Source organism: Cnephaeus nilssonii (genome assembly GCF_951640355.1).
Source record: "Cnephaeus nilssonii genome assembly, chromosome: 14".
Taxonomy (NCBI): domain Eukaryota; kingdom Metazoa; phylum Chordata; class Mammalia; order Chiroptera; family Vespertilionidae; genus Cnephaeus; species Cnephaeus nilssonii.
Window position 1 is genome coordinate 77,189,121 of NC_137085.1, and position 13,862 is coordinate 77,202,982.

General features: G+C 53.3%; 1 protein-coding gene across 1 annotated transcript in view; it reads right to left on the reverse strand.

Annotated features, from left to right (window-relative positions):
• ROR2 (receptor tyrosine kinase like orphan receptor 2) overlaps positions 1-10,562 on the reverse strand; it is a 200,724-nt gene extending 190,162 nt beyond the window's left edge. Inside the window, exon 1 of the mRNA XM_079789753.1 lies at positions 10,192-10,562. Coding sequence (XP_079645879.1) covers positions 10,192-10,279 — 88 coding nt within the window. The 5' untranslated portion in view covers positions 10,280-10,562. The remainder of the gene's footprint in view (positions 1-10,191) is intronic.
• Positions 10,563-13,862: the final 3,300 nt, after the last annotated feature.

A 13,862-nucleotide genomic window follows, 5' to 3' on the forward strand; every position in this document is an offset into this window, starting at 1 on the left:
ACGTGACGGCTGTCTAGGTCTCACACGTGGGCCGGGGTGGTGCCGACTAACAGGCATGGTGCCTGCGGAGGCTGGGAAACACGCACCGCTCACGCACCGCTCCGACTCACAGGTGCGCGACGTCTTCCAGAATAACAAGCCAAGGGAACGTGTGAGACGTGCTGGCGACCCAGACACAAGACTAAGACTTGGTGAGCTCAGTGCTGTCCGTCAAACGCTGTGTGTCCTTGAAGGCATGTGGACCCCACCCTCCCATCCCTGGGTGCGGTCTGACACCATTTCCAGTACAAGTATGACCATTTGAGTCTTTCTTCTAAGAGAATTCACTAAACTCTACTATTGACTCCGCGGCTAGTCACACATCTGTACCACTCAACACTTCAAGTTCTTCATCTTAAAATCATCTCAAACGTATATAAAATGTGCAAGATTCATGCATAAAACTCCCCAAATTCACTAATTTTTCCCATTCCCCCATGTGCTCTATCGTTCTCTCCACACCCCACCCCACACCCCGCCTTTACTCTGCACTCTCGGAGGAGGCTGCAGACTTCACGCCCTCCCCTCACACCTGGGGGCACTGCCCAAGAGCAAGGGCCTGCTCAGCAGAACCTGTGCAAAGAACACATGCGGGAGCGTAAACCTGGAGACACTTCTGCATACGTGTGTCCACACGCAGTCTCGTCAGAGGTTCCAGTGCTGCACGGCCCCCTGGGATCTCACTCTGCACGTGTCCTGTGGCCCATCCTCCGCCGCATTTGTCCTGCACTCAGGCCAGTTGTTTCAGAAAATTCCACGTCAGACATGACTGGGTAGCTCAGTTGGTTGGGGCCAACCAAAAGGTTGCAGGTTCGATTCGCAGTCAGGGCACATACTATATGAGACACGCCTCTGAGTCATCTTCATAGAAAAGAAACAGCATGTGGCCAGGCGGTCCCTGAGTTTCCCTGGAGCAAACAGGATGTGGGGGTGGGGAGAGGGGGTAGCACATGTTCCAGGAAGATTCCCCGACAAAGGGAGGCGGAGGCAACTAGAAAAGGCCCAGCCCATTTTCCTAACTAACCCAATAGGAGACGGCAAGGCCTCGGTGTCGCTGGGACAGGCTGTAAACTCCATAGTGCTCAGCCAATGAGGAACGACAGGAGGGACTCTCGGGCAAGAGGATAAATATCGCCTGTGCCTGTGACCAAAGACTATATTATTAAAAGTCTCATTTTCGCCCTATTTTCTGTCTCCCAAGTCCATCCTTTGAATTCGGACAGGTGAGCATTTTCTCACACATACCTAAATTGTAGGTTCAATCCAGCTGATCAATGTTTCTCTCTCACATCGATGTCTCTCTCTCTCTCTCTTCCTCTCTAAAATCAACATATTCTAAGGAAAGGGGAGGGGGAGGGGAGGGATGAAGGGGAAGGGGAGGGGGGAGGGGAGGGGGAGGGGAGGGATGAAGGGGAGGGGGAGGGGAAAGGAAGGAAGAAGCCCCTCCGCCCGGCCTTGCTGGTCTGTGTCACCATGAGCAGCGGTCGCCACCCTTTCGGACCTCTGACCAGGAGTTTGCTTCTGCGCCCCCGCTGGACCCTGAGTTGTATCCTTCTTGGTGGACCATGTGCATGTGTCCACACTGGTGCTGTGAGCCTCGCTCGGTCACCGTTAGGGTGACGTCTGCTTTCCCTGGTCTACAGTCCTTCACTGTCCCTGTGGGACACATGTGAGCCGTGAGCACTGCCTGCTCCCCATCCAACATGAACCCACTTAACTAGAGTCAGCATTCATGGGTGATTCTTGCCCAAATCCATCTGTATAATTATTGTTGCAAATGTGATTTGTCCAACTCACTTCACATTTGTTATTTGGCATTTGCTGTAGAAAGTGGCTCTCTTCACCGGCCTGCTTCCATTTGCTTCTGTGCTGCACTGGGTTAAGTGTCCCCCCAAAATTCATACCCATCCAGAGCTTCAGATATGATCTTATTTGGAAATAGTCTTCAGAAGTAATGAGTGAAGGATCTGGAGATGAAATCATCCTCGCTTTAAATGGGCCCAGCTCCAGGGACTGCTGTTGAAGAGGTGGAAGGGACACACAGAGACACAGAGGGACAGCCCAGGACCGCCAGGAGCCGTCGCCAGGAAGTGAGGAGGCAAAGGGATTTGCCCGCATGGCCCTGGAGTGCGCCTGCCCTGCAACACCTGGGCTCTCCACTCGCAGCCCCCAGAACCCACAGCAGGTGAGAGAATCCGTTCAATTGTTCTAAGTCATCCACTCTGTAGTACTCTGTGACGTCAACCCTGGGAAACTAATACATGTATTCAATTACTTATTATCAATTCTGAATCATAAATTTCTATTTTGTCCCACGTACACATGCTTGGCCTTATTTATTTGATGCTTAAATTGTCCCCAATTTAACCACTGGAACTCCTCCAAATTGGCACTTGTGTATTCGATATGTTCCCATTACTTTTGATCACTTACTTTCTATCACAAGAGCATGCTCCTGGCTCATCCTGTATTTTTCCTGTCCTGAACCTATACCCAGGCATTCTCCAGGCACGCTGGCTCCTTTCATGTGTAACGGTATTTAGAAACCAAGATCTGGGCACTAAGAGAGCTCATGGCTAATGAGGTGCTAGGAAATAACTGTTACATATAGGAAAAATATATATAAATAATTTTAAATAATTATAAAGGCAGTGTTTCTTAAAATACATTTTATTTTCAAAATTGAGTTATCAGCTGTTAAAGTGTGTATACATTTTTTGGAAAATCCTACATTTTACAAATTATGCATTATAATCTTAACATACTATTTTACATACATGTATATAGGTGGGCATATGTTAATATACATACATGTATCATGAGTTATACCATTCTTTCCAATTCCACTCCAGTCCCTCCAGGTTCTCACCCGCCTTCCCTCGTGCTGTATTTTTACCTCCCATCTTCCTCAGTGGGGACCCTGGCTCCAGGGCTATCAACACCTCTCGTACTTGCCCAATCCCACAGGTCACAAAATGGTTTCAGAATTGTTACACACGCCCCTGGGAGAAGCCAACCTACGGAAAGTGCAAGATTTGTCGTCAGGCTTGTTTTACCCCAGACTGAGGACATACAGTCAAAGGACGGGGTCCACATTCACGTGAACTAGGCCCCTCTTTCCCGTCAGTGCCGTTACATGATTTATTTGCATATAATTGGGTTCCTTTACTTGTTTGCATTCTGTTTTGGTTTCCCGCCATCTTTAATGATTGGATTTTATTTTTGAACGTGTAGAACATTTGCATGTTCCGAAAGTCTGAACTATACAAAAATACATAAAAATAAGCTAAGAACAGAAAGAACTACCTTAACATAATAAAGGCCACGGACAAGCCCACAGGTAACATGATACTCAATGGTGAGCCACTGAGAGCATCTCCCCCAGGATCAGGAACAAGACAAGGAGGTCCTCTTTCACCACTTCACGCAACCCTGCAAGCTCCAAAGCAATTAGGCAAAAATTTAAAAAGAAAGAAGTTACATCCAAGATTGGAAAGAGGCAAAATTATCTGTTAACAGATGACACGATCTTACTTATAGATCCACAAAAATTCTATTTGAGCTAATAAACGAATTAAGAAAACTTACATTAGCCCTAACTGGTTTGGCTCAGTGGATGGAGCGTCGACCTGCGGACTGAGGGGTCCCGGGTTCGATTCTAGTCAAGGTCACATGCCTGGGTTGCGGGCTTGATCCCCAATAGGGGGTGTGCAGGAGGCAGCCGATCAATGATTCTCTCACATCATTGATGTTTCTATCTCTCTCTGCCTGTCCCTTCCTCTCTGAAATCAATTTTTAAAATGTTTAAAAATTAAAATTAAAATGTGCAAAGGATCTGGAGACACTTCTCCAAGAACACATACAAATGGTCATGAAATACATATAGCTGATGCAAAAACATGCTCAACGTCACGAGTCATTAAAGAAATGAAAACCAAAACCACAATGAGATAGCACCTCACTCATTATTGCTATTATCAATAAGACAGAAAATAACAAGTTTTGGCAGTATGGTGGTTCCTCAAAAAATTAAAAATAGAATTACCATATAATCCAGCAATTTTACTTCTGTGTATATACCCAAAAGACTGAAAGCAGGACTCAAACAGACACCTTCCTAACAGCATTATTCACAATACCCAAAAGGTGGAAACAATCCGAACGTCTGCCAACAGATGGAAAAACAAAATGTGCTACATACACATATGGTGTGGGAGAGGTGTGTGCATGTACACAACGAAATATTATCCAGCCTTTAAAAAGCTAAGGACTGACACATGCTACAGCATGGATGAATCTTGAAAACACTATACTAAGTGAAAGAAGCCAGGCCCAAATGAACAAATATAGTGTGATTCCACTTGCATGTGGTACCCAGAGCAGTCAGACTCTTACAGACAGAAAATAGAAGAGTGGGCGCCGTGGTCAGGGGAGAGGGACTAGGAATTAGTGTTGGATGGGGACAGATTCAGTTTGGGAAGAAGAAAAAAGTTCTGGAGATGGGTTGTGGTGATGGTAGCAGAACAATGTGAATATACTGAATGCCACTGAGTTGTACACTTAAAAGTGGTCAAAAGGGTCTACTTATGCACATACATAAAAATGTGTCTCATGCATATGCATTAATGAAGAGGAGTATTGATGTCACTTTCTGGTTTCTCCTTTATGTTTCTTTTTTAAAAAATAAGCAGATGCACAACCAGCCATCCCGCCAGTCCTGTCCTCCATCCGCCCCTCACACCTCTTTAAGATGGGAACACACCTGGTCACCATCTCTCCCTACAGAATTGTTGTGGTGCTCAATTTTTCACTGTTTTAAATTGCTCTGGAAACTAACCCTGTGTTATAAAAGTTGATGGTATGGTGATGTGTGTGTTATTTCACTGTCAGAAAGAAAATTCTCAATTTCCAAATGTTATTTCCCAATCTATATAATAGAGGAACATGCAAACTAGCTGGGACGCCATAACATCACGACTGAACAGCAGGGACCTGAGGCTGCATGACGCCTGGCTGGGTCGAGGGACCTCAGGCCATGTCCCCCACCCCGTGGGGCTTGACAGGGACCTCAAGCCGTGCCCCTCACCTGGAGGGGCTTGACAGGGGTGGAGCCAGCCAGGTCTGGGTCTCCTGCGTTTTCGAAGTGCGTGCGGGTGGTGGGCAGGGACTTGACTCTAGGTCCCACAGCATGCCCCAGACTCTGACAGGAGGGAGATTTTCATATATATTTTACTAATTTTCTTTCATCTCTGACACTTCTATTATAGAGAAAGGGCAAATAGCAATATTAAAATATTTCCTCTAATTAATTCCCTTTTAATGTGCACAAATTTCATGCACCAGGCCACAAGTCTTACCTAATAATAGACAAACATGTAAATTGACCATACCTCTGCTACGCCCACAGCCAATCAAGAGTGAGTATGCAAATTAACCCAATAAAGATGGCGGGTTAATTTGTTTATGCAGGCGCAGAGTGGCCAGGAGGGGCGGGACACCTGCTATGAGGGGGAGGGGAGCCAGCGGAGGGAGCTACAGGAGCGGTGCTCCCACGGGGATCGAGGACTTGCCAGCTCCCTGGTGGCCAGGAGCGAACCCAGGGGAAGGAAGGCCTGTTCTTGCACGAATATCGTGCAGCAGGCCTCTAGTGTTCTGTACGTGTCAAAAGCACAAAATAACACTCTATGATTGACAGGGCTACAAGGTGGACTCTACCCAAGGTGCGATATGACCCAGAAATTGTGCCCGAAGCTTCCTCACTCCCATCCTACCCCCTCTTGCCATCCATTTGTGGTTGCTCACATTCTAGATGGAACTCTTAGGTCCCTATCCAGTTCCTCAGGGACCCCCAAGCCCTACTCCTTCCCTATAGCTCAGGTTTCCTTGCCTTGGTCATCACACCGGCAGGGCCCTCTGGCTCCACAGATCAGTTAATCCAGTTCATTTTTGCCTTCAAATCTCCCACAATCAACAAACAGAACTCTAAGCAAACATTGGGAAGTCCCTCCTTGCTCCCAATTTTAGATGTTCCTGAAGCAACAGTGACAAGCACAGAGAGTGGTGGCAGACAGAGCTTCTGCAGTGATGTCAGCCAACTGCCAGAGGCAACTAAGGAAATGCAGCTAGTTCCTCCAGCTTAGTTACCTTTAGCTGCCACAGTCCACCGCAGGAGTCTGCAGGGAGGACTTCTACAAGTTAGCTGCAGGCTGGCTAACTGGCCCTCCAGGAGGACCGGGTGTGGAAACCATTGTGCGGGAGCATCTAAGAGTTGGGGAAACCCTCCCCCACTCCCGGGGACTTGAAGAAGCAGATACTTCTCCCCAGATAACATCTCAAATGTGACAGGGTGCTTACTGAAGCTCATTCCAACGACAATTAAAGACACACACACTACCTCCCACTGGAACTTAAGACTTTGTAGAGGATAAACCACTTATTCCAATTAGGCTAGATTTTTCTGTAATTATTTCCTTCCCTTTGGCTTTGAATTTTTTTATTCTTTCAGAGATAAAACTTACAAAAAAAAAAAAAAGGGCAGAAATCCCAACAATGGAGCTAACCACACCAACACAATTCCCTATTTTTGAAAAGCTTTCTGAAATTTTCCAACATTGTTCAGCAATTCCTTGGCCACTCTGTTAGTATGATTTTAAGCAGATCACACCCCAGACTTATTTTATGACAACTGCACATTCAACCAGCGCCAAACCCACCCTTATCCCCAATTTGGCAAACTGCTCCACCAAACCAAACACATGCACACTAGAAGGAGGGGCTGGTGCAAACCCAGTCGGTGCAGCCATAATCAATGGGCCAAACTCCTTGTTTTGCTCTGATTTTCACTTCAAAACTCAACCAGCCCTCACTGTGTGCTGAACCAGCATTTGGTACAGCGCTGCAGTCAAGCAACACAAAACCCAAGACCCGAAAAGGGTCCCTGGGAAGCGGTTTTCAGGACCAGTCCTTTTGGCCGAAAACCCCTTCATGAGAATGCTACTGGCCCCACAAGACGCGGACTTCCCCGCGCTGAACGCGTCCTCTACACAGCGACCCCCGTGCCTCTGGAAGGGACCCACTGGTGACCACTGCAGTCTCCAAAAAAGGAGCTGCCTTAGTGACTGAACGTCACATCTTACCGCCCTTCGCAGGAGCGTCACAGCCGGTGAGGACACCCCTCCCCCTGGAGCCACAGCAGGTCAACCCAAGGCTTAGTCCAGCCCTTCTCCGCCGTAACCACCAGACTGGGGGTGGGGCACAAGCCCCCTCCAGGTTCCCCGGAAATGACCAGATAAACACCAAAAGGCCTCGGGCACTGGAGGCCGGCAGTAAGCCTGGGGGAGGGTCACAGTAGCCCACTTTCCTTCCCCGACTGCAGCCTGGAATTGGTGTAATTAGGGCTCTCCGGCCAGCGTTAGCGCACACAAACTTCCTGTCCCTCACCAGGCTGGTGGGCCCGCAGACTGGGGAGGCCCAGCCTCTCACACCCAGCTCCATCTCAATGACAATGAGGATTTCCACCTCCTGGCCTCCCTGGAATGCATTTTAAAGGAGTGCCGCTTCTCCGCGGAACCCGGCTGTGGGGGAGTCGTCCTCCCTCCCGGTCAGGCGGCTCCCCTTCCCCGGCATTTTCATTCCATTGATCTCAGGGAAAGGATTCTCCCAAAAAGGTCAGGGGAATTCCCACTCTGCCAGGCTGTCTCCGAGGGTAAAACAGGGCAAGTCACACCCTAACAAACAAGGACGAGCAAGTACCACTTCAGCTGCCCTCCAACCCAACAACAGGAAGGGCTGCCAGTAAGAACAGAAGTGTTACTTCAGTGCCTCGTAAACCTGCAGATCTGTCACCAAAACCTACCCCGTAAAGGCACACTTCTGAGCCGACGTCGCTTTGTTGCATGCAAAATGAGCAGAATTCGTGAGTGCTCTAACCAGCTCGGTACTCAGGGGAAGGTCAGCCCCTGCCGGCCCCGCCGCAGTCCCCGCGCGCGGCCCGCGAGCTCAGACCGGATGCGGCACAGATGGATCCGCTGTCTCGGGTGGCATTCTTTATCCAGTCGACGTGAGGGTTAAACTGGCTCTCACCATTAAATACGGAAACATTTCCAATGCGCACTGCGTCTTCCCTTGGTACACAGCCATAATAAGAAAAACATGTTGCCTTGCTGCATACATAAAAACTGTGCTTTTTTCCAAAGTCTTCTTCTTCAAGATGTTTTCATTTACTTCCAAGTGGATCACTATCATTATTTATTATGACCATCACGCCAGGGATCCGGGCCAGAAGTAAACACTTCACTGTCAAATTGGGGAGAGGGTGGACCCCAACCCCCACTCCCAGCTCTCCATCGTAAGCGGGGAACACAGTCCCAAGTCAGGATTTGTCTCCTTGGAACAGAGCCTTCTATGGAAAGGGAGAATAAGAACTTCTAAATCCTTTTAACATAACCTTTCGATGTTTTTACACAGTAATTTACTTTTCGTGTACAAAACACACTCAAATTATATGGATTCATCGTCACAGAAGAAGAGATCCAAAAACCCAAATCTCCTGTAATCGTAAAACTGATTCATATTTTGAGTATGACCATATTCTTTGAATTTTCAGCTAATTCCAGGAGAGATCGCTGTTTAAGCTTTCCTACTCCCTCCCCCTAGAGAGCCTACTATTATATTACTGGAAAAATAAAATTACCTCCACACAGGATTCAAAAGTTAGCGAAAATGACACAAGATTGCTTCGTTCCTCAGAGATTTCTTAAATTCAACTGGAAACGAGGAAACCACTGAGCCCGAAATGCGAGCCACTTTCCTGTTCTTGTTACAACCTTGATGTAAGCAACAGACTCATCACCCCTTCCCGCACGCCCACCTCTAGCCCGAGACCCGCCCCCCAAAAAGCAACTAAAACCGCCGCGTCACACGTCTGGCCCTAACCCTGGGGTGGCTCCACGCCCACGCCCACGCACCTGGCGTCCCGGAGTCTGTCCCCACCCAAACCCACCCAGCCAACAGCGCCGCAAAGGAACCCCCTCGCTCGAAGGGGAGCAGCGTCCTTGCGGGCGCAGGGATGTTGTCAGATGCTCAGACTGACTTGGAATGGAGCACTTGAGTCACCAGTTACCGCGCGCCTCGAGCGGGGGTGTTTGTAGAGACCGCATCGTCACCGCAAAGCCCCTCCGCCGGTCGAGGAACCAGACGCGTCCGACGTCACCAGCATCTGCTGAAGCCACACGCCCCCGGGGAGGTTGCCCAGCACCCCAGTGGGAGGACTGGCCTCCGGGGCGCGCAGAAGGCGCAGCTGGCAGCAAGGCGCGGGAAGAGCCGAGCCCCACACAGCGCGGGTCCCCTCATGCTCACCCCGCGCAGGAATGCGGGGGTGGGGGCACGCGGAGTGCGGTGGGCGACCCTGAAACCTACTTGCGTGTAAGGAGGCGGCTCAGATTTTAAGCTTGCAAACCTCCGACCCGGAGGTACTGCGCCTCCCCCAACCCGGCAGGATACCCCGAATCCGGCCGCGCGGTGCAGAGGCCGGGGTGCTGCCTGGGTCTGGACGGCGAGAGCGAGCGCCACCTCGTCCCCGGCACCCCAGGCCGCTCCCGCCAGCCCCGGCGAACCTCAGGGCAGGTCCTACTTGCCGCGGAGTCCTCGCCGGGCCTCCCGGGACAGTGGGTGCCCCTTTAGGAAAGTGCCACCGGGAGCCGGCCGGTCCCTCCAGCTGTGCGCCTCCTCCCGGACCCTGGGGTGAGGCCCGAAGGTGGTCCAAAGACCACCCAGGGACCGCCGACCCCGAGCCCAGGACACGCCGCTTCGGCCACCTCCGGCGGTGGGGGAGGGGAAGGGGCCAACAAAAGGGAAGCCGAAGCCCCGCTCAACCGAGCGGCGGGGTGGGGAGCGCGCCCCCCGGGGCGCCGGGAGGACCGCGGGGAAGAGGCCGAGTCAGTCCTGGGAAGCTCGGGCCACGTCTGAGGACCCGGGCCGGGCCGCGTTCCCACTCTCGACCCTTGGAAACCCGGCGAAGGGCTCCCCGCGGCGCCGCCGGCCTCTGGAAGCACTCGGCCGGCCCGGAGCGCCGAGTGGGAAGCACCCGGCGGCGGGCGGGCCCGGGAGCGGAAGGGACGGGCTCCAGCCCGGAGCCGCGGCGCGCGGTCCTACCTGCGGTCCGGGGCGCGAGGAGCAGGAGCGCGGCGGCCGCCCAGACGGCCGGGGCGCACAGCAGCGGCAGCGCCGGGCCCCGGGCCATGCCGCGGGCCGTGGGGGCCGGGCGGGGGGCCGGGAACCACCACCCCTGTCGGCCGCGCGTCCGTGGCCTTTCTCCGGGGCGCTTCGCAAGATGGTCCCTTTCGAGGAACTCGGGGTCGCCTCCTCTCCGGGCGCGGCGCGGGCGGACGGCGAGACTCCGGGACGCGGGCTCTGGAGTCCAGCCGCCGGGACGAGCGCGAGGGGCGGACCGCGGGCGCGCAGGAGGCAGGGTCCCCGCTCGCCCGCCCCGATGGGCAGAGCGAGGCCCGGCAGGCGCCCCCTGCCGGAGGGACGCGCCGGCGATGGGCGTGGCGCGCGGGAAGCCGCGGGCCCGGACCCGGGGCACCGCTCGTCCCGGGACTTGCCTCCCGCTCCCGCCCTCGGGCCTGCGCCTCGGGACGCCTGGCCGCAAAGGTGGCGCCCGGGGGCGTCCAGCCGCACGCACCTTCAGAGAACGGGAGCCTGGGGACCTGGTCAGGAGTCAGTAGGTCAGGACGACACTGCGCCCCGCCGGCTCCCCGGAGCCGCCCAGTCCCAGCACCCAGCGGCGCGGGAGCCACACGAGTGAGGGCTTGCGGACGGGAAACGTCCGAGGGAATGAGCGAGCCGCCGGCCGCCGCGTGGGGCCACCGCGTCCCTCCGGAAAGCTCAGAAGCCGCCGGGCGCGGCTGCGTGGAGAGCGCCCCGGAGCGGTGCTCTCTGAAGCCACCACCGCGTTTGGTTTACTGTTAAAAGCCAATTGTGTCATTTTACTCATTAAAGGCAGAACACTGCTCTCTGCAGAGCCCCAGGACATGCAAAAGTAATTTGCTTCACTTGTAAAAAAAATTTGAACGCAATTCAAATGGCATATTTTCTTGCTTATTCTTGGTTTTGCTTAACACATGCAAAGGCCTGAGATTGGAAGGCCAGTCCCTACAGCGAGTAACTTAGGAATTTCCTTTGTTTTTGCTCTCCTGGAGAAAGGGTTTGGAATCTCCAGCGTCTGTTATTTGTTGTGTGAGATTCATCTTTTAACTGACTAGAAAGCAGTTTGTTTGGTGTTTTTGCTCAAACACCATTTCCTGTTAGTCGGGGTGAATTAGGGAGAGCCCTGGAATTGCTCCTGCGCCTCCCTCACACATGGCAGGAAGGGAATGCTCTGTCGCTAAGGTCTGAGGACAAGGCTGAGGTTGCCCCTGAGGCCTCTCGCTGTCTTTGCTGAATCTGCTTGGGGGAACATCCTGCACACTTCTCATTCCTCACGCAGATTGGGGGGACTGACCATCACTGGCCGGGGCAGCAGGGGGCCGGGGAGGATGGGAGGAGATGGTGAAGTCATTATGCAGCTGCCCTGGCCCCAGCCCCACCACACAGCCTCCTTCAGCCCCTGCTGGTGCCTGACCCAAAGGGGGAGGGGGTGCTCTCCCAGTGTTGTTTGCAGACTGCCAGGGGTTTATCTTTGGGTTTTCTCCCCAAAGGGCCCTCAAGGACGCCTGAAGGGTAAACAAGGCTTTAAAAGCTGGTCTTGAAGCACTTAGTTCCAGACTCCTCCATCTTGGATCTAGTGAGACCAGCCGGGAGCAGAGGAGTCCTCTGAGTCTGCCCGCCGGTCCGTCAGCCCAGCTGTGTCCTCTGCTTCCGCTGCGCAGCTGGAGACAGTTCCGGAGCCTGGGCAGCCCTGCCCCCTCCTTGGTGTGAACTTGGGGAAATGATGCGATGGGCTCAGCCCTCATCTGTGTGCAGTTTCCATCTGACTGTTCCCCACAAACCCCACCGAAAGTTTAAAGAGCAACACGTATTTTGCTGACAGTTTCTTGGGTGGGGTCAGAAATGTGGGTTATAACACACATGATTCCTTAAAGCTTCTTAAAAATTATCTTTTCAGCATTTCCCTTTCCCCAGAATCTCCCCTATAACTCCAATCTGTTCTCCCTGTCTCTCCTCACTCCCTCCTTCCTCCCCTGCCTGCAGGTTCAGAACTGAGGGATAAACACAATATATTTAACCTTATAAATGACAGGCATCAAACTATGCTCTGTGTAAGTAATTAGGAGAATGTGGCCCAGCCACATGGGAGCTACGTACTCCTTCCCACATATGTCAGTCAGGCATCACTGCATAAGCAACCTCCTCACACCTAACAGCTAAAGCAGCGAACATTCTTATGTCACATGGGTAGCTTTTGTGGATCGAGAATTCAGGAGAGGCTTACCTGGCTCCAGGTCTGCCTGGGGCAGGAGGACCGTCACACGGCCACCTGTTCACATGCCTGGCAAGTCCGTGTTGGGTGAGGGCAGGCCACCCGGACCTCCCGGCAGGGCTCCCTGAACATCCTCACAACAGGGCCCTGGCTTCCCGGAGAGAGCCAGGCTGAAGCTGCAGTGTCCTGTCAGTCAGCACCGGACATCGGGCCGTCGCTTCTGCAGGGTCCCGGGTCCCCCAGGCCGACCAGGGAGGGAAGGACACGGGGTGTGCAGGAGGCCGACTCCCTCCCACGCACAGGAAGCACAGCCATGCTGTCCTCGGGACGGGCCCGAGGGGAGGCAGCGAGCACGGTGAGTGCCCACCAGAGGGACAGGAGCAGCCAGCCCTCCTTGAGGACCGCACAGGGCCATGCGGAGACCTGGGGAAGCATGGCGGTGCTGTGCGGGCCGTGGGCGGGCCAGGGCCCCGGGCCTCCCCTCCGCGGAGCAGCCTCTCGGCCATTCCTCTGCCTTCTTTGCGGAAATGTCTACTCCAGTCTTCTGCTCATCTTTTCACTGGGCTGCATAGCTTCCTGCTTTTGAGTTTTGAGAGCCCATTGTACGTTCTGGACGTAAGCTCATTTCCGGTAGATACAGATGCAGATGCAGACAGAGAACTGTTTTCTCCCAGTGTGCTTGTCTTTTCGTTTTTTTAACAATGTCTTTTCATAAGCAACAGTTTCTTATTTGATAAGGTCCAATCTATTTTTTCTTTCATGGCTGTTTGATTCTCAGTAAATGCTAGATGAGGCCAAAAGTACCTGTAAGACAGGAATATCGGAGCACCGCCGTCTGGGCAGCCGCCGGCACAGCTCACAGCCCGCCGCCCTGGGCTTCGTGGACAGCCTGCAGCCAGGGCACAGGGATCCCACTCCGTCTGTGTGCTTGCTTGGTTGGTTGGTTTTAGTTGGGAAAATCCTAAACTGAACGGAACCCTTCTGCTCCACTAGCAGCAAGCTGTACAAAAACCCAAGTACAAAACCAGACAAATAAGACAACTTCTCAACACGACGGCTCCGCTCTGTCACGGCACTCTCCTGCCAACCTGGCTTTGGGCCTGAATCCCCATGATCAGTGGGACCCCGGACGAGCACACCCAACAGGCTCCTCTGCTTTCTCCCACGCAGCCTCCCTGCACCACTTCCTCTGCGACCTCCTCCAAAGCACACGGTTCCCCTCAGCGCCAGGCACCAGAGCGCCCTCCTGGCTTCTGTAGGGGCTCCTCCTGTCCTCCTGCCCGCCTGCCCTCCTGCCCTCCTGCCCGCCCGCCCGCCCTCCTGCCCTCCTGCCTGCCCGCCCTCTCCGCTCCGCCTCGCCACCGTGCAGGGTGTGGTCCTAGGCCATCCTCCCTTCTCACTC